Source organism: Scardinius erythrophthalmus (assembly GCF_964197995.2).
Source record: "Scardinius erythrophthalmus genome assembly, chromosome: 16".
NCBI lineage: Eukaryota > Metazoa > Chordata > Actinopteri > Cypriniformes > Leuciscidae > Scardinius > Scardinius erythrophthalmus.
Genome location: NC_138236.1, coordinates 34,920,333 through 34,946,983, shown reverse-complemented (window position 1 = coordinate 34,946,983; position 26,651 = coordinate 34,920,333). Strand labels below are relative to the sequence as shown.

At 39.0% G+C, this 26,651-nt stretch overlaps 2 protein-coding genes across 7 annotated transcripts in view; one reads left to right on the top strand and one right to left on the bottom strand.

Annotated features, from left to right (window-relative positions):
* The first annotated feature begins 9,923 nt into the window (after positions 1-9,923).
* LOC308704956 (uncharacterized protein) lies at positions 9,924-22,750 on the top strand. Its single transcript, XM_081389692.1, has 5 exons — positions 9,924-10,464; positions 12,139-12,238; positions 12,345-12,552; positions 18,940-19,116; positions 21,725-22,750. Exons 1-4 carry the CDS (start codon positions 10,198-10,200, stop codon positions 18,998-19,000), a joined length of 636 nt encoding a protein of 211 aa, XP_081245818.1. The 5' UTR covers positions 9,924-10,197; the 3' UTR covers positions 19,001-19,116; positions 21,725-22,750.
* Positions 20,078-26,651, bottom strand: part of arnt (aryl hydrocarbon receptor nuclear translocator) — a 32,491-nt gene continuing 25,917 nt past the window's right edge. For 3 of the 6 annotated variants that reach the window (XM_081389688.1, XM_081389689.1, XM_081389691.1), the window contains 5 exons: positions 26,269-26,365; positions 25,994-26,180; positions 22,491-22,671; positions 22,278-22,414; positions 21,785-21,923 (listed from right to left, as the gene is read on the bottom strand). In XM_081389688.1, coding sequence (XP_081245814.1) covers positions 21,837-21,923; positions 22,278-22,414; positions 22,491-22,671; positions 25,994-26,180; positions 26,269-26,365 — 689 coding nt within the window. In that variant the 3' untranslated portion in view covers positions 21,785-21,836. Of the gene's footprint in view, positions 21,924-22,277; positions 22,415-22,490; positions 22,675-25,993; positions 26,181-26,268; positions 26,366-26,651 lie in introns of all 6 variants that reach the window. The other 3 variants (XM_081389687.1, XM_081389686.1, XM_081389690.1) reach the window with 2 other exon arrangements.

Sequence of the window (26,651 nt, the reverse complement as noted above, 5' to 3'; positions counted from 1 at the left end):
ATACTGTCCTATCATAATAAAAGGCAAAAAAAATAAATTCTTTAAACTGATGCAAGTTAAGCTCCATCCACACACAAAAATAAAATCAGCATTTTTTAAGCCATTACATCAACAACTCTCATCATGGGAGTGGGGGAACGGATTCCGAGAGCTGATTTTTCTTGCCGTCGGAATCTGTTCCCCCCATATTTCTGACACACTGAAGTTCTAATATTTATCAAATTGATGCTGTTTAAGTTCCACACACAGAATACAATAAGCAAATTTTAAGCCGACACATCAACATCTCTCATGATTGGGGTGTGGGAACGGATTTCGACAGCTGAACTATTTGCCGTCGGATTCTGTTCCCCCTATGTTTCTTACATAATGAGGTTCTAATATTTATCAAATTGATGCTGTTTAAGTTCCACACACAGAATACAATAAGCAAATTTTAAGCCGACACATCAACATCTCTCATGATTGGGGTGTGGGAACGGATTTCGACAGCTGAACTATTTGCCGTCGGATTCTGTTCCCCCCATATTTCTGACACACTGAGGTTCTAATATTTATCAAATTGATGCTGTTTAAGTTCCACACACAAAATACAATAAGCAAATTTTAAGCCGACACATCAACATCTCTCATGATTGGGGTGTGGGAACGGATTTCGACAGCTGAACTATTTGCCGTCAGATTCTGTTCCCCCTATGTTTCTTACACAATGAGGTTCTAATATTTATCACATTGCAATTTATATAGCAAAACCCAATAGCCTAGTGGTCAGTACCCTTTGCACTGGTGTTTGTTGTTTTTCAGCTTATTATGACCCGAGTTCAAGTCCCGGTTCGTCAAACTTTCTTGATACTATACTGTCCTATCATAATAAAAGGCAAAAAAAATAAATTCTTTAAACTGATGCAAGTTAAGCTCCATCCACACACAAAAATAAAATCAGCATTTTTTAAGCCATTACATCAACAACTCTCATCATGGGAGTGGGGGAACGGATTCCGAGAGCTGATTTTTCTTGCCGTCGGAATCTGTTCCCCCCATATTTCTGACACACTGAAGTTCTAATATTTATCAAATTGATGCTGTTTAAGTTCCACACACAGAATACAATAAGCAAATTTTAAGCCGACACATCAACATCTCTCATGATTGGGGTGTGGGAACGGATTTCGACAGCTGAACTATTTGCCGTCGGATTCTGTTCCCCCTATGTTTCTTACATAATGAGGTTCTAATATTTATCAAATTGATGCTGTTTAAGTTCCACACACAGAATACAATAAGCAAATTTTAAGCCGACACATCAACATCTCTCATGATTGGGGTGTGGGAACGGATTTCGACAGCTGAACTATTTGCCGTCGGATTCTGTTCCCCCCATATTTCTGACACACTGAGGTTCTAATATTTATCAAATTGATGCTGTTTAAGTTCCACACACAGAATACAATAAGCAAATTTTAAGCCGACACATCAACATCTCTCATGATTGGGGTGTGGGAACGGATTTCGACAGCTGAACTATTTGCCGTCGGATTCTGTTCCCCCTATGTTTCTTACATAATGAGGTTCTAACATTTATCACATTATGATTTATTACAAAACTCAATAGGCTTGTATTCAGTACCCTTTCCACTGGTATTTATTGTTTTTCAGCTTATTATGACCCGAGTTCAAGTCCCGTTTCGTCAAACTTTCTTGATACTATACTGTCCTATCATAATAAAAGGCAAAAAATATATTGTTTAAACTTATGCAAGTTAAGCTCCATCCATACACAAAAATAAAATAAGCATTTTTTAAGCCATTACATCAACACCTCTCATAATGGTAGTGGGGGAACGGATTCCGACAGCTGTTTTTTTGGGCGTCGGATTCTGTTCCCCCCATATTTCTGACACACTGAGATTATAATATTTATCAAATTGATGCTGTTTAAGCTCCATCCACACACAGAATAGAATAAGCATATTTTAAGCTGATACATCAACATCTCTCATCATTGGGGTGGGGGAATGGATTTCGACAGTTGAACTATTTGCCGTCAGATTCTGTTCCCCCTATGTTTCTTACACAATGAGGTTCTAACATTTATCACATTACAGCAATTTGATTACACCAATAGCCTAGTGGTCAGCACCCTTTGCACTGGCATTTATTGTTTTTCAGCTTATTATGACCGGAGTTCAAGTCCCGGTTCGTCAAACTTTCTTGATACTATACTGTCCTATCATAATAAAAGGCAAAATAACATATTCTTTAAATTGATGCAAGTTAAGCTCCATCCACACACAAAAACAAAATCAGCATTTGTTAAGCCATTACATCAACACCTCTCATAATGGTAGTGGGGGAACGGATTCCGACAGCTGTTTTTTTGGCCGTCGGATTCTGTTCCCCCCATATTTCTGACACACTGTGGTTCTAATATTTATCAAATTGATGATGTTTAATTTCCACACACAGAATAGAATAAGCGTATTTCAAGCCGATACATCAACATCACTCATCATTGGGGTGGGGGAACGGATTTCGACAGCTGAACTATTTGCCGTCGGATTCTGTTTCCCCTATGTTTCTTACATAATGAGGTTCTAACATTTATCACATTACAATTTATTACAAAACTCAATAGCCTAGTGGTCAGTACCCTTTGAACTAGTGTTTATTGTTTTTCAGCTTATTATGACCCGAGTTCAAGTCCCGTTTCGTCAAACTTTCTTGATACTATACTGTCCTATCATAATAAAAGGCAAAAAATATATTGTTTAAACTTATGCAAGTTAAGCTCCATCCATACACAAAAATAAAATCAGCATTTGTTAAGCCATTACATCAACACCTCTCATAATGGTAGTGGGGGAACGGATTCCGACAGCTGTTTTTTTGGCCGTCGGATTCTGTTCCCCCCATATTTCTGACACACTGAGGGTCTAATATTTATCAAATTGATGCTGTTTAAGCTCCATCCACACACAGAATAGAATAAGCATATTTTAAGCTGATACATCAACATCTCTCATCATTGGGGTGGGGGAACGGATTTCGACAGCTGACCTATTTGCCGCCAGATTCTGTTCCCCCTATGTTTCTTACACAATGAGGTTCTAATATTTATCACATTAAAGCAATTTGGTTACACCAATAGCCTAGTGGTCAGCACCCTTTGCACTGGTGTTTGTTGTTTTTCAGCTTATTATGACTCGAGTTCAAGTCCTGTTTCGTCAAACTTTCTTGATACTATACTGTCCTATCATAATAAAAGGCAAAAAAATATATTGTTTAAACTTATGCAAGTTAAGCTCCATCCATACACAAAAATAAAATAAGCATTTGTTAAGCCATTACATCAACACTTCTCATAATGGTAGTGGGGGAACGGATTCCGACAGCTGTTTTTTTTGGCCGTCAGATTTTGTTTCCCCCATATTTCTGACACACTGAGGTTCTAATATTTATCAAATTGATGCTGTTTAAGCTCCACACACAGAATAGAATAAGCATATTTTAAGCCGATACATCAACATCTCTCATCATTGGGGTGGGGGAACGGATTTCGACAGCTGACCTATTTGCCGTCAGATTCTGTTCCCCCTATGTTTCTTACACAATGAGGTTCTAATATTTATCACATTGCAAATAATTGCAAAACCCAATAGCCTAGTGGTCAGTACCCTTTGCACTGGTGTTTGTTGTTTTTCAGCTTATTACGACCCGAGTTCAAGTCCCGGTTCGTCAAACTTTCTTGATACTATACTGTCCTATCATAATAAAAGGCAAAAAAAAAAAAAAATTCTTTAAACTGATGCAAGTTAAGCTCCATCCACACACAAAAATAAAATCAGCATTTTTTAAGCCATTACATCAACAACTCTCATCATGGGAGTGGGGGAACGGATTCCGAGAGCTGATTTTTCTTGCCGTCGGAATCTGTTCCCCCCATATTTCTGACACACTGAGGTTCTAATATTTATCAAATTGATGCTGTTTAAGTTCCACACACAGAATAGAATAAGCATATTTCAAGCCGATACATCAACATCTCTCATCATTGGGGTGGGGGAACCGATTTCGACAGCGGAACTATTTGCCGTCGGATTCTGTTCCCCCTATGTTTCTTACATAATGAGGTTCTAAAATGTATCACATTGTAGTTTATCACAAAACTCAATAGCCTAGTGGGCAGTGCAATATGCATTGGCATTCCTTGCTTTTCAACTCATTGCGACCCGAGTTCAAGTCCTGGTTCGTCAAACTTTCTTGATACTATACTGTCCTATCATAATAAAAGGCAAAAAAACTTAGTTACTTGGTTACTCCAAATGCCTAGTGGTCAGTACCCTTTGCACTGGCATTTATTGTTTTTCAGCTTATTATGACCCGAGTTCAAGTCCCGTTTCGTCAAGCTTTCTTGATACTATACTGTGCTATCATAATAAAAGGCAAAAAAATATATTGTTTAAACTTATGCAAGTTAAGCTCCATCCATACACAAAAATAAAATAAGCATTTGTTAAGCCATTACATCAACACTTCTCATAATGGTAGTGGGGGAACGGATTCCGACAGCTGTTTTTTTGGCCGTCAGATTTTGTTTCCCCCATATTTCTGACACACTGAGGTTCTAATATTTATCAAATTGATGCTGTTTAAGCTCCACACACAGAATAGAATAAGCATATTTTAAGCCGATACATCAACATCTCTCATGATTGGGGTGGGGGAACGGATTTCGACAGCTGAACTATTTGCCGTCAGATTCTGTTCCCCTATGTTTCTTACATAATGAGGTTCTAACATTTATCACATGACAATTTATTACAAAACTCAATAGCCTAGTGGTCAGTACCCTTTGAACTAGTGTTTATTGTTTTTCAGCTTATTATGACCCGAGTTCAAGTCCCGTTTCGTCAAACTTTCTTGATACTATACTGTCCTATCATAATAAAAGGCAAAAAATATATTGTTTAAACTTATGCAAGTTAAGCTCCATCCATACACAAAAATAAAATCAGCATTTGTTAAGCCATTACATCAACACCTCTCATAATGGTAGTGGGGGAACGGATTCCGACAGCTGTTTTTTTGGCCGTCGGATTCTGTTCCCCCCATATTTCTGACACACTGAGGGTCTAATATTTATCAAATTGATGCTGTTTAAGCTCCATCCACACACAGAATAGAATAAGCATATTTTAAGCTGATACATCAACATCTCTCATCATTGGGGTGGGGGAACGGATTTCGACAGCTGACCTATTTGCCGCCAGATTCTGTTCCCCCTATGTTTCTTACACAATGAGGTTCTAATATTTATCACATTAAAGCAATTTGGTTACACCAATAGCCTAGTGGTCAGCACCCTTTGCACTGGTGTTTGTTGTTTTTCAGCTTATTATGACTCGAGTTCAAGTCCTGTTTCGTCAAACTTTCTTGATACTATACTGTCCTATCATAATAAAAGGCAAAAAAATATATTGTTTAAACTTATGCAAGTTAAGCTCCATCCATACACAAAAATAAAATAAGCATTTGTTAAGCCATTACATCAACACTTCTCATAATGGTAGTGGGGGAACGGATTCCGACAGCTGTTTTTTTTGGCCGTCAGATTTTGTTTCCCCCATATTTCTGACACACTGAGGTTCTAATATTTATCAAATTGATGCTGTTTAAGCTCCACACACAGAATAGAATAAGCATATTTTAAGCCGATACATCAACATCTCTCATCATTGGGGTGGGGGAACGGATTTCGACAGCTGACCTATTTGCCGTCAGATTCTGTTCCCCCTATGTTTCTTACACAATGAGGTTCTAATATTTATCACATTGCAAATAATTGCAAAACCCAATAGCCTAGTGGTCAGTACCCTTTGCACTGGTGTTTGTTGTTTTTCAGCTTATTACGACCCGAGTTCAAGTCCCGGTTCGTCAAACTTTCTTGATACTATACTGTCCTATCATAATAAAAGGCAAAAAAAAAAAAAAATTCTTTAAACTGATGCAAGTTAAGCTCCATCCACACACAAAAATAAAATCAGCATTTTTTAAGCCATTACATCAACAACTCTCATCATGGGAGTGGGGGAACGGATTCCGAGAGCTGATTTTTCTTGCCGTCGGAATCTGTTCCCCCCATATTTCTGACACACTGAGGTTCTAATATTTATCAAATTGATGCTGTTTAAGTTCCACACACAGAATAGAATAAGCATATTTCAAGCCGATACATCAACATCTCTCATCATTGGGGTGGGGGAACCGATTTCGACAGCGGAACTATTTGCCGTCGGATTCTGTTCCCCCTATGTTTCTTACATAATGAGGTTCTAAAATGTATCACATTGTAGTTTATCACAAAACTCAATAGCCTAGTGGGCAGTGCAATATGCATTGGCATTCCTTGCTTTTCAACTCATTGCGACCCGAGTTCAAGTCCTGGTTCGTCAAACTTTCTTGATACTATACTGTCCTAACATAATAAAAGGCAAAAAAACTTAGTTACTTGGTTACTCCAAATGCCTAGTGGTCAGTACCCTTTGCACTGGCATTTATTGTTTTTCAGCTTATTATGACCCGAGTTCAAGTCCCGTTTCGTCAAGCTTTCTTGATACTATACTGTGCTATCATAATAAAAGGCAAAAAAATATATTGTTTAAACTTATGCAAGTTAAGCTCCATCCATACACAAAAATAAAATAAGCATTTGTTAAGCCATTACATCAACACTTCTCATAATGGTAGTGGGGGAACGGATTCCGACAGCTGTTTTTTTGGCCGTCAGATTTTGTTTCCCCCATATTTCTGACACACTGAGGTTCTAATATTTATCAAATTGATGCTGTTTAAGCTCCACACACAGAATAGAATAAGCATATTTTAAGCCGATACATCAACATCTCTCATGATTGGGGTGGGGGAACGGATTTCGACAGCTGAACTATTTGCCGTCAGATTCTGTTCCCCTATGTTTCTTACATAATGAGGTTCTAACATTTATCACATGACAATTTATTACAAAACTCAATAGCCTAGTGGTCAGTACCCTTTGAACTAGTGTTTATTGTTTTTCAGCTTATTATGACCCGAGTTCAAGTCCCGTTTCGTCAAACTTTCTTGATACTATACTGTCCTATCATTATAAAAGGCAAAAAATATATTGTTTAAACTTATGCAAGTTAAGCTCCATCCATACACAAAAATAAAATCAGCATTTGTTAAGCCATTACATCAACACCTCTCATAATGGTAGTGGGGGAACGGATTCCGACAGCTGTTTTTTTGGCCGTCGGATTCTGTTCCCCCCATATTTCTGACACACTGAGGGTCTAATATTTATCAAATTGATGCTGTTTAAGCTCCATCCACACACAGAATAGAATAAGCATATTTTAAGCTGATACATCAACATCTCTCATCATTGGGGTGGGGGAACGGATTTCGACAGCTGACCTATTTGCCGCCAGATTCTGTTCCCCCTATGTTTCTTACACAATGAGGTTCTAACATTTATCACATTACGGCAGTTTGGTTACTCCAATAGCCTAGTGGTCAGCACCCTTTGCACTGGTGTTTGTTGTTTTTCAGCTTATTACGACCCGAGTTCAAGTCCTGTTTCGTCAAACTTTCTTGATACTATACTGTCCTATCATAATAAAAGGCAAAAAAATATATTGTTTAAACTTATGCAAGTTAAGCTCCATCCATACACAAAAATAAAATAAGCATTTGTTAAGCCATTACATCAACACCTCTCATAATGGTAGTGGGGGAACGGATTCCGACAGCTGTTTTTTTGGCTGTCGGATTCTGTTCCCCCCATATTTCTGACACACTGAGGTTCTAATATTTATCAAATTGATGCTGTTTAAGCTCCATCCACACACAGAATAGAATAAGCATATTTTAAGCCGATACATCAACATCTTTCATCATTGGGGTGGGGAAACAGATTTCGACAGCTGAACTATTTGACGTCGGATTCTGTTCCCCGTATGGTTCTTACACAATGAGGTTCTAACATTTATCACATTACGGCAGTTTGGTTACTCCAATAGCCTAGTGGTCAGTACCCTTTGCACTGGTGTTTGTTGTTTTTCAGCTTATAACGACCCGAGTTCAAGTCCCGGTTCGTCAAACTTTCTTGATACTATACTGTCCTATCATAATAAAAGGCAAAAAAATATATTCTTTAAACTGATGCAAGTTAAGCTCCATCCACACACAAAAATAAAATCAGCATTTGTTAAGCCATTACATCAACAACTCTCATCATGCGAGTGGGGGACCGGATTCCGACAGCTGAACTATTTGCCTTCGGATTCTGTTCCCCCCATATTTCTGACACACTGTGGTTCTAATATTTATCAAATTGATGCTGTTTAAGTTCCACACACAGAATAGAATAAGCACATTTTAAGCCGATACATCAACATCTCTCATCAATGGGTTGGGGGAACGGATTTCGACAGCTGAACTATTTGCCGTCGGATTCTGTTCCCCCTATGTTTCTTACACAATGAGGTTCTAACCTTTATCACATTGCAATAATTGCAAAACCCAGTAGCGTAGTGTTCAGTACCCTTTGCACTGGTGTTTGTTGTTTTTCAGCTTATTACGACCGGAGTTCAAGTCCCGGTCCGTCAAACTTTCTTGATACTATACTGTCCTATCATAATAAAAGGCAAAAAAATAATTCTTTAAACTGATGCAAGTTAAGCTCCATCGGATTCCAACAGCTGTTTTTTTTTTGCCGTCGGATTCTGTTCCCCCCATATTTCTGACACACTGAGGTTCTAATATTTATCAAATTGATGCTTTTTTAACACAAAACATTCAAAACAGCTCAAGAGCTGGGCCTATTTTTTGCAGTGTGCCTACAGGTGGTTTGGTTGTTATCAGTATCACAATTTTTTTGCTTTAGATTTCAGTGTTCTTGTAGGTATTCCCAAATGTCATGGTTGATCTGAACAGACCTTTTGTTGACTGGTAGTGGCACTGGGACGAAACTAATCACCTGATCATCACTGTACCAATTTATGACATCTCTGGGGCTTGGCCAAAAAAACGTGTTTATGCCGTTCCTGTGCATACATTTGATTTTGATGTTGTGGTTCTCCGCTTCCTGAATGATACCAGGGTATGGCTGTTCATCATAATTAAGAACACACTGTCCAATGTGTTTACTCTCTTTGACCTCTGGACGAAGTGAACAATCAAATGAAAATTGTTCAGTTGTTGCAAGATTTTCCATTTTTTTCATGCAAAGAGATATGCCTCTTGGAGTGCATAACATGGGCAATCATACACACCCTTTTCAGCCTGGCAGAAACAACTTACCAGTATGTCTCTGTATTTTAGACAGCTGGGTTCAGCGCTCACCACTTGATGAATTTTCATCGTTCCCTTTATGTTTGCACTTCTTCCATCATTTATACCCAGGCATCAACATCCTCTTCTCCAACAGTCGTACCACTGATCCAGAATGCTTCAAATGGTAAAAGAGGGATTCTGCATCGGGCAAATCTTGTCCATGCATGCCTAACTAAATTGTATGCAATTCTTTTAAGTGTAATAATGATACTGCATTAAACAAATTCTTAAAGGGATTTTTGTTTTTTAATTGAAATAATAAATCAATTCCATGCAAGTGATCAAGGGCTTAGGTTAGGACCAGGTCAGGACCAATGGAAGGAGCGTCGTCCATCTTTTTTTACAGTCAATGGCCAGGACGTCCCACTGCAGTTTCCGCCAGTAGTGGGCACTCGTGCAACTTAAGCAATGACGTAATGTATTAATATTAATAATTTTATTAGATATTTATTTATTTAATTAGTAGTCTGTAAAGTAGGCTATTTTGATCCACACTCCATTTCAGAAGGTGGCGGTAATGCACATTAAAAAGTTGTTTGCCAACCGCCATTAAAAATCAGAAGAAGAAGAAGCAATGACGTACATCCGAGTGAACGAGACGGAGGGAAGTTAGCTAGCGAGTGAAGGGCATGGCAATTTGTACTGGAACGCAGCCTAGTTTTGTACTTAACAAATCATCCATGCAAGCCAACCGACATTTTGTTTGTTTTCGTAATCTTTAATCAAAATCTGAAAATGCTCTTCCCCTCTGGTGCTCTGATGACGTCAGTCAGTTTGAGTGGCGAGCGCGCGAAAAACGAAGCATGACGACAAGCGGAGATCATGTCGAGGAGGTGTGTGTTTGGTTGTGGCTCTCCCGAAACACTTTTCCCATTCCCTAAAACCCCCTGGCTGCGGTCCCGATGGCTAGAGTTTTTGCACTTCGAGGAAGGAGCGATATCAGAGAGGTCGCGGCTGTGTTCGAGGCACTTCACGCGCGAATGCTTCAACAATTGGACAGAGCACGAAATGGGGTTTGTGAGATATCTGTCATTAACAGACACGGCTGTCCCGTCAGTCTACACCGTCGGTTCCCCACAGAGTTCGACGGTAAGTGAAACTACACAACAACCCCGCTCATCAGACGTCGAACATCGTCTACAGGGCTGTCAACAGAACTTCATGTCAATAAACTATGATTTTTTTGGAGGGTATGTTTAAAAAATACAGTACAACTTACATTTCTCAATCATCAAATCGCTCAATTATTGTTGAATCCACGGAATGAAGCAACAAAGAAAAAAAAAAGCAACAATATTCACGTTATATTTACCCCAGAAAAGCCATTACATTACCATAAACTCGATAGTTATCGAGAACAATGTAAAGACGAGTATTTTATTAATTATATGCATTATATTACATATTATATTTTACTCATTAAAATGTTACTATTATAATGTTATTATAAAAAAGGGGCCCACAATTGAATACACACACACACACGCACATATATTTATATACAGTACCAGTCAAAAGTTTGGAAACATTACTATTTTTAATGTTTTTGAAAGAAGTCTCTTATGCTCATCAAGCCTGCAGTAAAAAAAAAACCAAAACAGTAATATTATGAAATATTATTACAATTTAAAATAATGGTTCTCTTTTTTAATATACTTTAAAATGTAATTTATTTTTGTGATGCAAAGCTGAATTTTCATCAGCAAGTACTCCAGTCTTTGTTGTCTTATGATCCTTCAGAAATCATTCTAATATGCTGATTTATGATCAATGATGGAAACAGTTGTGCTGCTTAATATTTTTTTTATAACCTGAGATACTTTTTTCAGGATTATTTGATGAATAAAAAGTTAAAAAGAACTGTATTTATTTAGAATAGAAATCTTTTGTAACAATATACACTACCGTTCAAAAGTTTGGGAACAATAACTATTTTTTTTTTTAAGAAATTAGTACTTTAATTCAACAAGGATGCGTTAAATTGATAAAAGGTGATGGTAACGATTTATATTGTTAGAAATGTTTTTATTTTGAATAAATGCTGTTTTTGTGAATAAATGCTGTTAACGTTTTACTCATCAATGAATCCTGAAAAAAGTTTCCAAAAAAATATATTAAACAGCACAACTGTTTCCATCATTGATAATAACTGAGTGTCAAATCATCATATTAGAATGATTTCTGAAGGATCATAAGACACCAAAGACTGGAGTACTTGCTGATGAAAATTCAGCTTTGCATCACAAAAATAAATTACATTTTAAAATATATTAAAAAAGAGAACCATTATTTTAAATTGTAATAATATTTCATAATATTACTGTTTTTTTGTTTTTTTTTAACTGCAGGCTTGATGAGCATAAGAGACTTCTTTCAAAAACATTAAAAATAGTAATGTTTCCAAACTTTTGACTGGTACAGTGTGTGTATATATATATATATAGGCTATATCAGTTGTTAATGTTGACCTTTAATAATGTACCAACAGTTCCCTGTATAGTTTACAAAATTAGTTGAGAGATTTATTTCATTGAAAAAAATAATATGTACTGTATATCCAAATGAATCGATAATTGAATCAAGTTTGAAATCGAATCGTAAGCTTATGAATCGAATCGTAAAATCTGTTTGTAAAACGGTAAACCCCACCACTTAGGAATAATTCTCACTCCCAAGTTGATCTCAAAAGTTGGCAGTCGTGCACATCATCTATTGTGTGGCATTGTACCCATATCACACTGTAATACCATTCCTGTTATACAGCCCCTAACCAGAGATGTGGCCTGTCAGTGTGACGCTCCATCTTTGAAGAAGAGTGCCTCGATCCAAACAGTAACACAAAAGCTGAAAAGACGGAGTAAAGGTAAAGTTACAGGCTTCTAGCTGTTTATCTTCATTGCATTAGCTGGGAATCGTATTCTTGTGTTGTTTCATGGGTTTGATTGTCAAATGTGTGTTGAAAATTTCAGCGGTTCAAGTGAAGCCTTTACGCCACTCTATTGGCATCGGTTGTTCCGCCGATAATACCGGCACAAGTGTCGAACCTCCACGTCTCACGTCAACACCAATTAAAGGCCACGCATGGAAGACAGCGCGTTCAGTGACAGCTCAACGTGAACCTCAAAACAATCGTCAGATGACACCTATGAGCCTGATATCACTTGAGGACAGAGAAAAGTAAGTCTATATTTGGTAGAGATTATACACAGGTTATCACTAAAACTTCAGAGATGTTGAAAAATGTCATCGATGGCTCTGTTTACTTCTGGTGTTAAGATGCGCTTTGGTCGATCGGATCACAAGTGGACGAGGGAGACACATTCCCGTTCACACCTGGTGTTTTAAAGCGTCTCTTTTGTCCACTTCCGATCACTTCTGTCCTGATTTCTCAGAGGGGAGGGTCTATGGGCGGGTAAACGTGTTTTTCAGATCTTCTGATCTAAAGGACAAAATAAACTCTAGCAATTTACATATGAACTCGACGGGAGACGACGGAAAAACATACAGAGAGCATCAGCTTTAGTTTCTGCTCTGACAGCCGCAAGATCAGCCGAACGCTGTGAGTGTGTGTTAGAAATCAGGAATGGTGTGAGAGTGTATTGTGCTTGGTACGTTTTTCCTCTTCAAACCAAACTTGGGTCTCCAGCCGACAAAGTTTAAATTATGCACCGATACCACTTTTTTCAGAACGAGTGATACCGATACTTTTATTTTTACATGTCGATACAGAGTATCGATACTTGTATTTTCATTTCATTTTTAATCTTTTTAAATATTGTGCATTGAAACCAAAACAATATTAATCAAATTAGTTGACTTAGCAAATAAACAGTTCCCTCAGTTATTTTCATGCCTGATTGTATGCCTGTTATAATGTATTGTAGGAGCTACTGTTACTTTCACTGTTCATAATATTGCTCTATCATATTTTATCTTTAATTTAACAGCACAGTGAATATTTAGAGAGCAGTGAGAGATTTTCTGTACATATAAAAAATGAAATAAACGAGGCTAAACCTCCATTTTGTAACAGACGTGTTTATTTGAGCACTTCCGTTAGTGAAACACCACACTACAGCATGTAAAACGTTGAAATAAATATCAGTATATATTGGTAACCTAAATAATATAAGAAAGTTACATGTTGTTTAAAAAAAAAATTCGCTTTATATTTCCCGACAAAGATGCGTCATCTAGCCTACGCTTTGAGAGGGATGTGGGACACGAGCCGGAAAGAGACAGTCATTCTCTTCATGTTTTCTCCTGATGTTCCAAGAAACTGACACTCGCTGTAAAAGGTCTGAAGAGCGAATTTTATCTTGCGCAGTGTCGAGACATTTAGGCTATGTTGGATTTTGTGCTGCCAGAGAAAGCGAAACTGAAATCCCAAGCGTGTGTGAAATGCGCTATACAAATAAACTTGACGCGCCTTACCATAATAACAAGCACAAACTGTGTCAAATAGAATTTGATAGAAATCAGGCCTGTTATATTTGCATTTTTACTGTGGTAAAGTAGAAAAAACACTGTTAGGACAAATTAAAAGTGAACCAAAGGAAGAAACGTTTATAATCCCCTGCGAAAATTAAAAGTGAACCAAAGGAAGAAACGTTTATAATCCCCTGCGAAAATTAAAAGTGAACCAAAGGAAGAAACGTTTATAATCCCCTGCGAAAATGGTCGAGGCGTGAGTGAAGATATGGGAAAAGAAACAAGATATTCCATGGCATGTCCAATGGAATATTGTTAAATTCGCTGATAATCGGGTGAGATCGCAAAACAATACAAAACCGACAGAGTGTAAATGTGACGTACCTCTCATTCGACACGAATCCAAATGTTTCCATGGCTGCAATGTAACATTTAATTGCTAACCGATTATTTATTTTGTAAACAAAGCTTTGTGCTTCACTTGTGTCATAATATTCACGTAAAACATCATTCACGTACAAAAAAAAATTGGTTTTGGTGGACTGCCGCCGATGCTACTCAGCCACAAGTTCACCTGCACAGCCCTAAACGATACCCAACCCAGTTATCCTAGTGTTTTAATTCATTATCGGGTCTGATACCGGTATCGGTGCATCCCTAGTTTAAATCCTGTCCCTAGTTTAAAAGGAACAAAATGGATAAAGGAGTTTGAATCTCACTCAACACGACCGAAACTATTTAATAAAGAGGGCAGTAGAAGTTAAATTTGGAATTATTTTGCTTATAAAACTGAAGAACCATCAAACCTGGCCAAGCATCTGTCACTTGCCCATCCTGACTTGTAAAAGCCATTAAGAGATGGACAGGTGAGTGCATCCTTCAAACGATCCAATTTAGACATTTATTTTCTTAAAGGGCACCTATTATGCCCCTTTTTACAAGATGTAATATTGGTCTTGGGTGTCCCCAGAATGTATTTGTGAAGTTTCAGCACAAAATACCCCACAGTTAATTTATTATAACCATTTGAAAATGTCATTTTTGGGGCCTGTTTTAAAAAGAGCTGTTTTGGTGTGTACCACCTTAAATGTAAATGAGCTGCATATCCCCGCCCTGCTGGACCCAGATGATGAAGAGACACGAATGAGAATGGACTAAACGTCTCGGAATGGTTATTTGATACATTTATATACTTACAAAGTTTTAATCGCGTCCCCTTTGCAATTATGGATGTGCAACACACACACACACACACACACACACACACACACACACACACACACACACACACACACACACACACACACACACACACACAAATTGTGATAATGTTTGCGCAATTTTTTTGAAACTACACACACACAAATACTGTGATAACTTTTGCTAAGTACAAACAAAATTTTTTATTTATTTTTTTCTTAAGGACAAACGAAATTATATTTATGCCAGGGGTGCTGTTGCGTCATGTTGACATTACTTGTACAGGTGCTTATGCGGCAAAGGTGAGAAGATGGCTATACAGAACCAGAAAACATGCTGCAGGGAGATAGACGTTTATATAATGTTACTGTCTATATGGAGATAGAGCATGTATTATTTTATTTACATTTGTAATTGCTGCAAAAAATGATACGTGACATAAAACTGTCTGATGTTGTTTGTTGAGACATCCTATAACGACGACAATAAATAGCTTTAGACGCAGATTTGTTGTTGAACTGGCTGACATCGATTGAAATGACTATTTGCTCAAAAATCATAAAATACACTTACTTCTTCTGGAGATGACGTTAGATTGCGAACAGTAGGCAACGATCCACACTTGAGGATTAACTTTAACCCTCGTTCACTAAACAGTCAGTCAGAAAATGATTCTCGCAAATATAAACGTATTTAGGAAGTTTAAGTGGCGCCTTTTCTTCATAAATAAAATCCATCCGCTGCGTTTTCAGTGGCTCTGGTGTCAGTGAAGACTACTATGTCCATTGTTACATCCCACAACAGAACACCTACACTTCTTAGGAGACATTACCGGCTGTCGTTGAAACAGTGGCGATGGTGTACAGATCACCGAGGGCGGGGTAACCACAGTGTCAATCAAACCACGTCGGAGGGGCTTGTGCAATTCTACGTCACAGTGCGCCGAATCTGAGAACAGCTCATTCTGAGACAGTGCTTATGATTTATTGAGATTGTAAAAAAAGCACTGGGTGGATTTTTATCATTCTAGGGTGGTTTTGCTCACACACTGCCAACACACATTTATGTTCAAACACCATGTGAAAGTGAATTTTGCATAATAGGTGCCCTTTAACACTGATCAACACACATACATAGATCATATCGTTTAAATAACACAAGATTATAGTGTTTGACACACTAGAACCAATGATGTTTAGATCTCATAATATTTGCAGGATATATACAGAAATTAAATAAAGTTATCAAAAACTTTACAGTCTTCACTGCATAAATTGTAATTTAAATATAGATGAATCCTTCTTAAAGCTACAAACGTTATTCAGTCAAGAGCAGTGAGTGATTTTCTGTCTTTTGTTCTTTGGTTATCCTTAATGACACATTACAGCAGCGGGTTCACTTAGGTCACTTTAAGACCTGACGCACATCCTATTATCTCTCAAATCTTTACGCACATTTAAGACTTCATTTCATTTATTTGCTTGAATAAGAGCGTGATCATATATTATAATGCTAGCCAAAGGATGACGGAAAAAAACTGATACTGCGTTGAGTGCGTTAAAGTGTTAAGCTGAAATTAATCGCATGTGTAAACACGTTAATTTTTCCATAAATACATACACATATATCTGCTTTATATCGGCCACCCTGCTCTCTAAGATATCGACCATCAAAAAATCCAATATCGTCGACCACTAATTAGAATATCATATTAATAAAAGCTAGATGACTTCTGTTGCTAAATAGCGTGCAGTTAATTCTAAACCATTTTATGGTGGAAAAAAGCTCTTTCTGGTTATGCTGATAATAGTGCCGTCTAGGGCTGGGACGGTTACCGCATTACCGCAATACCGCGGTCACGTGACGCCTACCGCGGGTCTGAGCTCGTCACCGTCATCACCGCAAAAAAAAAAAAAAAACAAAACACTGGCCTTCACATGTGTTCACGTTGTGTCTAATGACATGGATTCATTGATTCTAATGACATGGATTGTGTCTAATAACATTGTGTCTTGCATGGATTCAAGGTTTTCTAAACAAAACTTATCAAAAGATGGAGCAAATCCGACCTTTCGCAAGTTCGCAAGTTGTTCCATGACACATAATAACATTCCATTCGTAGGCTATTGACTATAACCCCTTATTTACACTCTGTGGCGCGTTACGGCTGCGACGCGGCTACCGGAGCTGATCGCGTCCACTCTAGTCAATGCTTGTGTTTACAACAGCCACGAAGCGGCGCGTTTCAGAAGCGTCTCTCCGCGCCGCTTCGCTAAAAATAGGCGCCTAGTCTATTTTCGACGGACGCCACGTCCAAGCCGCACCGAAAAAAAAAAAAAGGTAAAAGCAGGACCTCAGCTTTTAATTGCACGTGCTTATTTAACACAATTCTCTCACGCGAAGACCACATTTGTCAACACTTGCGGAGTCGCGGCAACTGCACACTCACAGCACCAGAGAGTAATCTTCTTGACGGCACTTGTAAGAAAATGGATAAGTAGGCTACATAATCAAATTCACAAATATTACACCATTTAAACATTATTAAAAATACATAGGCTACTGAGTTACTAAAATAATATTTGTCAAAGAATACACTTGTATGTTCACAGTTTGAACGTTCTTGTTTCCATTTGTTTAATTTCAAGATCTGAGGTGAATTATCCATTGTTGCTTTTACAGCTACAAAGCTGGAGCACTAAACGATATTCAAAGTCACATTGCATGCTTTTAACATTAAATAAAGCACATAAACACTACCTGAGATTATCATTGCCACACTTTGTTTGTTGTTCCAGCCGCAACGTCGCAGAAAAAAAACTGGGGGAGGGTGGGAAAGGGGGGTTGAGGTTTAAAGCGGTTTACCGCAATACCGCGGGAATTTCTTGCTTTTCAACCGCGGTAAGAAAAAATCCATACCGTCCCAGCCCTAGTGCCGTCTGATTTACTTTTTGGGTACCAACATGCTCCTCGTTGTAAATCAAAAAAACAATAAGACAAAATAGTTTTGTGTTGATAAAGGTGTCCAAACAGTTGCTCACCTAATAAAGAACATAATATATTAAAGCATCTTTAGTGTTTCCCTGGTCAATGACTGCCGACGCAATGACACTCGTTAAAGAAGCTGATTTCTCTGGGTTTAAACATTGGTGGAAACATTTGGGATAAAGTACGTACACAAATCAACAAAATGTATAACAAATCCAAAAATCTTACATATTGTCCTTTTAAATATGTGTAAACAATTAACTATATCCGGTGTATGTATGTATGTATGTATGTGAATAATTTTTTTCTAATTGATCATATTTGTATATGTGCATCATAATATATTGTAGTTTAATTTTGATTAAAGAAAAGGACAATACTGTATTCATCGTAATACCGCACCTTAAAAATACTGAATAACACCTTTTCTTTTAATAAAACATTTTTATTATTTTGCTGCCAGTCAACATGCATAAATAAAAGCATGCACTATAAGCACATTAACTAATTAAAACACTTATTCAAACTCTATTCAAAGTATTTCAAATTTAGTCATGTGAGGAAAGCTCACAGTTTCATTAATGCCATGTGATCACCTGGAAAAGTGTAACAAGATCCATTCGTGTGGTTTTGAGTTGCACGGCACAACAGTTCACACAGTTAAGACTCACTGAACCAAAAATAAAATAATATTCAGTGAGCCACTGCATGTTTCCCCTGTCAGCCAATCACATCAGTTTTATTTGTTTAGTTGTGCTCGATGATTGGCAGAATGCAACTCGGATCCCTTTTCCAGGCTGAGCTCCAAGAGAAATCCAAGAGTGTTAGATCTGAGGGTTAGATTGTCTGTGTATAGCTTTGCTACAATCCAATTGTCCTCCATCACAAGTTTAATGCATCCATTGATTGAACCTTCATCCCTCCTCTTCCATCTCTTCCTGATAGGTTGACACCGAGACGGAGCGGTACGGATCCAGAACCATCTGAGCACACCGCACCATTGTGACCAGCAGAAACACACACAGCAGGACCAGGAAGAAGAGAGCGAAGCCCAAATCCACATCAATGTCCATCCGAGACATCGGAGGAGGAAGGTCCATGATTGAGGAATCCACTCTATTAGTAAGTCAGAGTGAAAAGCACAAACTCCCAAAACATGAGGCTGATTTGATCATGCCTTTGAAATACTGTCCACATAAATTCCCTCTTGTTCCTGTCAAAAGCAACCCTAGTCGGTCGTGTTGTGCTTCGGTTGGTGTCGAACAGTTGCTAGTCAGTTCTGTATCAGATGCGTCTCACATTCCCAGCACACAACAGCCTTTTCTTCATCCATTTGGGGGACTTTTCATAACAACACGTTTGAAAGTAAATCAAGCTGCTGAATTGCATTCGATCTCGAAATTTTATACGCGACCAATGCAACACGAACACGTTTAAAAGAAGTACCTTGATGGTCGGTGATGGCTGATCGTGTCGGTGGCTCACCCCGCAGTCGCTGGTCAGGGATACGTGTTCTCTTATCTCCGGTATTAGCATGTCTTCCTTTGGTCTGAGAGACATACACACCAACACTTGGCACCTGTGTCCTCGATGAATAGTTAAACAGGAGTTTGGTAACGATCAGGCCTTATATGGCATTAAAGCGTCAGAAACGCTAGATTCCACTCCACGTGTTTCCGGCAACAGGTGATGATGAAGAACTGGACACTGGCCGATTTCAGACCGCAGGAAATGACACACTGCGTCAGGACAATGATTGATTGAGGTCAAATGGATGTCGCTGGCAACTCAAAGCTTTAAATCTACAAGGATTGATCCATGAACTATATTTCGATGGTCCACATTCTTCTAATTTGACTTTCGTGCCAATTCGTAGGCAGCATTTGCTTGAATGCTGGGTTCATTATTATTCTAAAAGAAATACACAACAACTGTACAATGACAATATAATTAGTAGACTGTTAGGTCTGCTCAATCCAGCGAGAGACGAACTGAGTCCTGTGCTTGTTTGTTTTAAAAGGTCTATGACTTGTCAAAAAAGTGACCAATGAGTTAAAATGAAGGCACCAACAAAGATTTTTTTGATTATAGCATTTTAATACAAAAACCCAAACAGTTCTCTTTAATATTTCATATACATACATAATATATTTATTTTTCTATATGTTGTACACAACTTTGTGAAAATCTGGATGAAAAAACAAAACAAAAAACGATTTCTAACACATGACCCTTTCATATCTGAGGGGGGGAGGGATCAGTTTTCTCATTTTGATGCACAAAAGTACTGAAAAAGACACCCACATTCAAGAGCAAACATGTAATTAAAAAAGAGCAAAAGGAAAATGAACAATTCAATAATCAAACCTGCCAAAAGAAGTTCTGGAATATTTCTACAAAACCAATTCGGAATAGCGACTTCCAAATGGATCCCAACAGCAAAACATGGACAGTCCAGATTAAGCATGATAGGTTTCTTCTATTCCATATTAAAACACGACATTATGATAACAATACTTAGGATAGCAATAAAGATGGCTTAGGACGAGACAGATTATTGCTTGATTTCTATCTTTTTCATTGCATTTACAAAAACAGGCCTGAGTGAAAGCTCTTCGGCACAGGCCAGACACGCGGTCGGACAGAAGTGCGTCTGTCCGCTTAAAGCTGCAGAACATCTGAGGAGTCTTACTGCATCAGCGTCTGTTATACTGCACCAACATGACTTTAAATGCTCCATCTGAATTGAGGTAGCAAACAGGATGCAGAATAGCAAGCTACATTTAGAGAAGTAACATTTTAAATGCAATACAATTTCAAGTAGTTGTACATATTTCATTTTGCAGGATGTATTGCCTATACACATCATGCACGAAGTATTTCCAGAAACATTAGTTGATATTAAAAATCAATGTTTATAGAGATTTGGATTTAAAGGGATAGGGTTTACTCACCCTCATGTTGTTCCAAACCTGTATTTGCTGAAGATATTTTGAAGAGTGTTCATAACCAAACAGTTTCTGGTCTCAAATGACTTGCATATTCATGTCAACGGGGTCTGTCTGGTTACCGACGTTCTTCAAACTATCTTCAGCAGAAGAAAGACACTCATAAAGGTGAGTAAATGCCAGCCTTTAATGTGCAAAATTCCAATTCAGTAAAATTGATTTAATCTTCCTGTCTTTCCGATTCAACATCCTGTCAGGCCAATTCAATTCAAATTCCAAGTCATCGACTGAAAGGGAGCCTGTTCTTCAAAAAAAAGCAGCTCTTAAAAAACAAGAAAAAAAAAAATGCCTCAGCTTCTGCTTTACAGACAACAACGAACCCGACCAACACATCTGATCTGGACGTATTTCTGAACGACTTACTGACACATTTTATCATCGGGATCAAAATGTCACATGGCATTAGAAAAGAGGCAGTGCAATCAGTACACAATCACAGTCAGAGACAGACAGACGAGACTGCCTTTGTGTGTGTGCGTGTGTGTGTGTGTTTATAGGGCAAACTAACCCTCCTCATCACCAGCAAAAAATCAAAGTATGTGCGTGTACGGCAGAGACAGTGTTGGGACCGCTTGTGCTAGAAGTGTGCAAGTGTGCGTGGTTTCAAAGTGAACACATTTCAACAACGCCTGTCTGTCTGTCTGTGCGCTACGCCGTCTCTGTCTCCCTCACATTATGGCTTTTAACTTCCGTTCTCACAACACATCCGTCTCTTTCTCCAGATCCCCCTGTGCCTCCATTCTGCCCGACCCTGCTGTCCATTTGGTTAAAAGAGTAAGAAATGGCACATAAGAGAGCAACAGTGAGTGAAGGAACTGACGGAGAAAAGTGGGATCACTCGGGGAAAGGAGGAAACATGGGCATCTCTCCGAAGTCATCGTTCCCGAAGCTGCCGGTCTGATCCAATATGGAGAGAACATCCTGAAGAAGAGAAAGAGAGAGGGATGTTAAAGGAATAAACCGTGCAGAATGACCATCCCTCGTAGTCCAAACATGTAGGATTTTATTTTGTCAGTGGAACGCAATGCAGACATAAAAAGAGATTTTATGCATAACGCAGGTCTTTTAATTATGAACATTAAGTCTTCCATTTTATAAACCTGATTGTAAGACCTGTGGGAACCCTGTCCAAGTCATGTGACAGCCTTGACTTCAACCCTTGTTTCTGACATCAAACCTGTTTGAATATGTCCAAGTGTGAATGCGATTTGAGAGCTGTGGCGTACAGGTAAAGCGTACAGTAAATGATTAAACTTGGGTCTGTTCCTCACTCACTTGAAACATCTCTGGCTGGTTGTTTTGAGACTGCGGGTGTGTGTCTGCAGTGCCTGGCTGGTTTTGCCACTGCTGCCACCCTGTAACTCCCTCTGCTGGCCTGGAGCTGAACTGCGCTGCCATCTGACTAACGTCACCTAAACGAAAGAGCAAAAGTGAGAGCTGGAACAGGGACAACGGTTTATTTTTATAAATATGCTGCAAAATATTTACCATATCCATTAGTTGAGGGGTTGGTGTGATTGTTTATTTGTTGGTAACTTGATGCGTTTGCCATTGAAGCAGAAGCTCCGCCCATCTGGCCAAAGGAAGAGGAAGTGGAAGATGTTGGGGCGGAGCTGAAACCACCCATGTTAAACTGAGATGACTGACTTTTCCCAACTTGACCTGCCACCTGCTGGACAGAGTATTTACAACAAAATGGGCATTATCACTATGTACAGTGAAGGAATCAATTATATACATTACCACTCAAAGGTTTGGAATAATTCTTTTTTTTTGTTCTTTTTTTTCTGACCAAGCATAAAAAACAGTTAACAGTCAAAAATACAGTAACTGGACAAAAAAAAAAACACGCTCTCCCTATAGCAGTGGTTTGGTCGCGCCCTCCCTTTAAACCTTTAAACAAATCTGCCGCCAATAAAAACAGATTTTCTTTTTAAATGTAAAAACGTGCAATGAAGAACACCTGCAGTAGTTTCACTTTGTAATGTCATTGATATAGCATAATAGATCAGGGCCCGGTTTCCCAAAGCGTTCTTATCTCTAATGGCGCATTTCCACTGCATGGTACGGTACGGCTCGCTTTGGCTCACTTTAAATGGTACCACCTCTGTTGAGGTTCCAAGCGTACCGTACCGATACTAAAATGTGACGTGAAAACACTGCAGATCACTGATTGGTCAGACAGAATCATCTCTACCAGCGTCATTGTATTTACAACACGAGACACTAAACCCGCTAGATTTAAAGTATTTGATTCAAAAAAAGATTATAAACAAAAAAGAAATGGCTGAATCGTGGTCAGTGGACGAGGTGCAGACGTTCCTCTCGTCAGTTGCCGAGGAGTGGATGGGGAAACAAGGAATGAAAAATTCGCATTTAATATGATGTCATGGTAGTAGAGACGGCAACTATATAACGATCAGTCACACCCACTTTGAAGCGGTACTAACTGCAGTGGAAAAGCAAACGACCTAAAGCGAGCCGAACCGTGCCGTAACGAGTCGAGTCGTACCATGCAGTGAAAAAGCGCCAGAAGTAGTTCTTAACCTATTCCTTAACCTCTCTCTTAACCTTATGGCACGATTCCCGAAATGTTCGTTCGCCAAGTATATCTTCTGTAAGTCACACTTTCGTAAGGTTGGTCTGGACCACTCTTAGCTTTACCTTATCACTGTTGCAGGTCTATATGAATATAATTCTGAAGTTTTAATACACCCAGACAGTATTAAATTAGGCTAATTCAAGTGTTTTCATGCAAAGGATCAAATTGTCATTACACTGATTGTTGTTAGATTTTTAATTATATTATTATACAATATTATTAATTTAATTAAAACGCTCTTTTAAAGGCCAGTGAAAGCATAGGCTACTGTCAGTTAAGTCCTATTCGGACACTAATATTGTTTCTCATGGGCTCGTCCGGTATTTTAAACATTTACAGGGGTAAGTCGGTGATTTTAGTGCCGTCCGAAATCCATAATATCAGTGTTTTTCTCACCCAACCCGCGTAAAAATCCCTGGCCAAATTAGTACCTTCTGTTTTTTGACAAACAGGTCGTGTGGTAATTTAATTGCCGTCTGAAAGAACCATCGGTATGTAAGATCTTTGGAGTGGCTCCCATCAAGCGCAGAATTGTGACAAATGTTGAAATAGGGTGATGTAAAAGGTGACGTAAACGTTTGCAAAACATCAGACCTGTTTTGAGATTCAAAATTCACGGTTTAAATCCTTTTTGATCACTGCCGAGCACCGTACGCAAGATGTAAACTTTTATTACTGAAATGCTGGAAAGTATTTACAAGAACAATATTTCACCGCAGCTCCACCTCAGCGAACAAAAATGGGAAAGAGAAGAAGGCACGTACATTTTTGAAAAGGTTATTGTGGCAGCAATATATGTTATAATATGTAGGCTATGCAAAATATGTAGGCTAGGCTATTATAGTTTGGATTATTTTTTATAATATCCAATAATCATAATAAATTGCAATTGCAACTATTTCTGAAGTGCTTCATTTATAAAGATCACCGCTTTCTCACATAAACAGCCCCTGCACGAGAGAATAATTGATTCTCGAACCATCGATATCAGCAGATTCAGCACCATCGCCACGGACAGCGCCGGGTAACGCGCACTTAAGGTATATCTTAAGCAGCTTCCTAAGGTATAGTTCGGGGAACACACTTAGGAACATAAACAACTTTGGTAAGATATATCTTTCGAGCTTTCTTAGCGCACTAAGAGTGAGCGTTATCGGGAAACCGGGCCCAGAACTTTAATTAAACAAAAGCATTTAAATATTTCAGTGATGCTCTTATTTAAAAGCACCAATTTATAACCGTAAGGCAGAGCGCTAACCGCTATACACACACTTGAACGCCATTGCAACGGCTGATTTTTTTTTTTTTTTCTGCTCTTTTTTTTTAAGAGTGTTAAAGAGTGTTTTTTTCTGCTCTTTTCCCCCTCTGTTGGCTTTTATGTAGAAAAATCAGTTGCCTTGCCTTTTAAAGCAGCAGCCCATAACTTTTTGCACTCTAGTGGTTAATAAACAGAACTGCATCTTGCGGAAGAACATTGCAGCCGGAGCCACTTCTCTCATGACTATGACTAGTCACGCAGGCTAGAGTTCTCAACAGGTTGGGTCGGCCCGACAAACCCGATGGGACCCGCGGGTTCGGGTCAAAAATATAATCAAATGAGTCGGGTCGGACTTAATCTTTTCCGCTCAGTAAAAAAAAACAAAAAAAACACATTTATTAATCTTCGCTGCTGGTCACCGTAAAGAAAGTCTGGCTGCTGCGTGTAACGTGCATCATGGAGAGGGGCGGGGGCAGACCTGACGCCGCTGCGTGCACGCCTTTAGTCTGGAGAAGAAGATGGAGTTGGTGAGAAGTAAACTTGCCGCAGGTGAATTCACCGTCGCTACTACAGCCTATTTATATATTTAAAGTTTATTGTTTCAGTTGTTTGTATTGTTAAAAGGCGTGAACATTAAAGGTTGATTTGAATTCCCATCTGCTGGTCATGATAATATGTGTGTGAGAAAAAAAAAATCCGACGCGGCATCGGTCCGCAGGCCGGGTTCGGGCAGATAATTCATGGTTATGTGTCGGGTTACATCGGGTCCGGGCTTTAAAAGCCACGGGCCGGGTCGGGTCGGGTTGTAATTTTCAGGCCTGTTGAGAACTCTAACGCAGGCACTGGGCTACTCTGCCCATACTTTACCCCGACCGGCCTAAAATAGTCCCAATATAAACACTGATTATAGGTGTACCATAGTTATTCATGATAAGACAAAAACACGGTTTGGAAAATGTATTCATGATGTTCTCCCTCAATATATAATTTTTGTAAATTTTGAACAAACAAAAAAAGTTATGGACTCCAGCTCTAATTTACCAAATACTTCACGTGGGCCGGTCAAGGATAGCCAGAGGGCCTGGTGTGCATACAGTGCCCAGGTCTGCCCTATAGGCATGAAATGTCTACCTGTGTGCTGAAGGAAGGTCGTGCGGCAGACCAGACTCCCGGGGGCGCCGAGGGTCCCGCTGGGGCCTGGATGGGGCTGTTGTTGCTGACGGGGACTCCAGAGGGCGTGCTCTGACGGGACATCTGCGCCAGCATCTGACCCGCTGAATGAGACACCGGCACCATCTGCTGGGCCATCACTGCTGACCTGAGAACAGAAGAGCACAGTCAGAGGAGCGCGAGCAAGACCATGCCAACAGCAGGATAATGATGAGGTGTGTGTGTGTGTGTGGTACCTGAAGGGCTCGCTGGGACAGGCAGTACTGGGGAAAGACGCTGCTGGTGGGTAAACCTGCTGTCCGCTGGAGGCACTGGATGACACGGCCTTAGAGTCTGAGGGAGACAGAGAGAGACGTGTTAAATCACTGACGCTGAATTCAGACTGGGTTAGAAATAAAAAAACACTATCGAAACCAAACTTTTGTCATTTTTGATATTAGGTGTGTGTCACTAAAAAGTCTGCATGTTCTGCGTGACTCTGGCTACAATCACACTGCAAGGCTTAGAGCTCAATTCTGATTTATTACTAAATCCAATTTATTTGTTTGGCATTTCACATTATTTTCTAAATGGCTAATATAAAATGAGTTCGAACAGATCCTGAACTAACCCACATGTG

Excerpts from the sequence above, each read along its gene's own strand:
- LOC308704956 (XM_081389692.1), top strand. The coding sequence starts at position 10,198 with ATGTCGAGGAGGTGTGTGTTTGGTTGTGGCTCTCCCGAAACACTTTTC. Across the intron at positions 12,239-12,344 it reads GCTGAAAAGACGGAGTAAAG|CGGTTCAAGTGAAGCCTTTA; the intron begins GTAAAGTTACAG and ends TGAAAATTTCAG. Across the intron at positions 12,553-18,939 it reads TCACTTGAGGACAGAGAAAA|GTTGACACCGAGACGGAGCG; the intron begins GTAAGTCTATAT and ends TCTTCCTGATAG.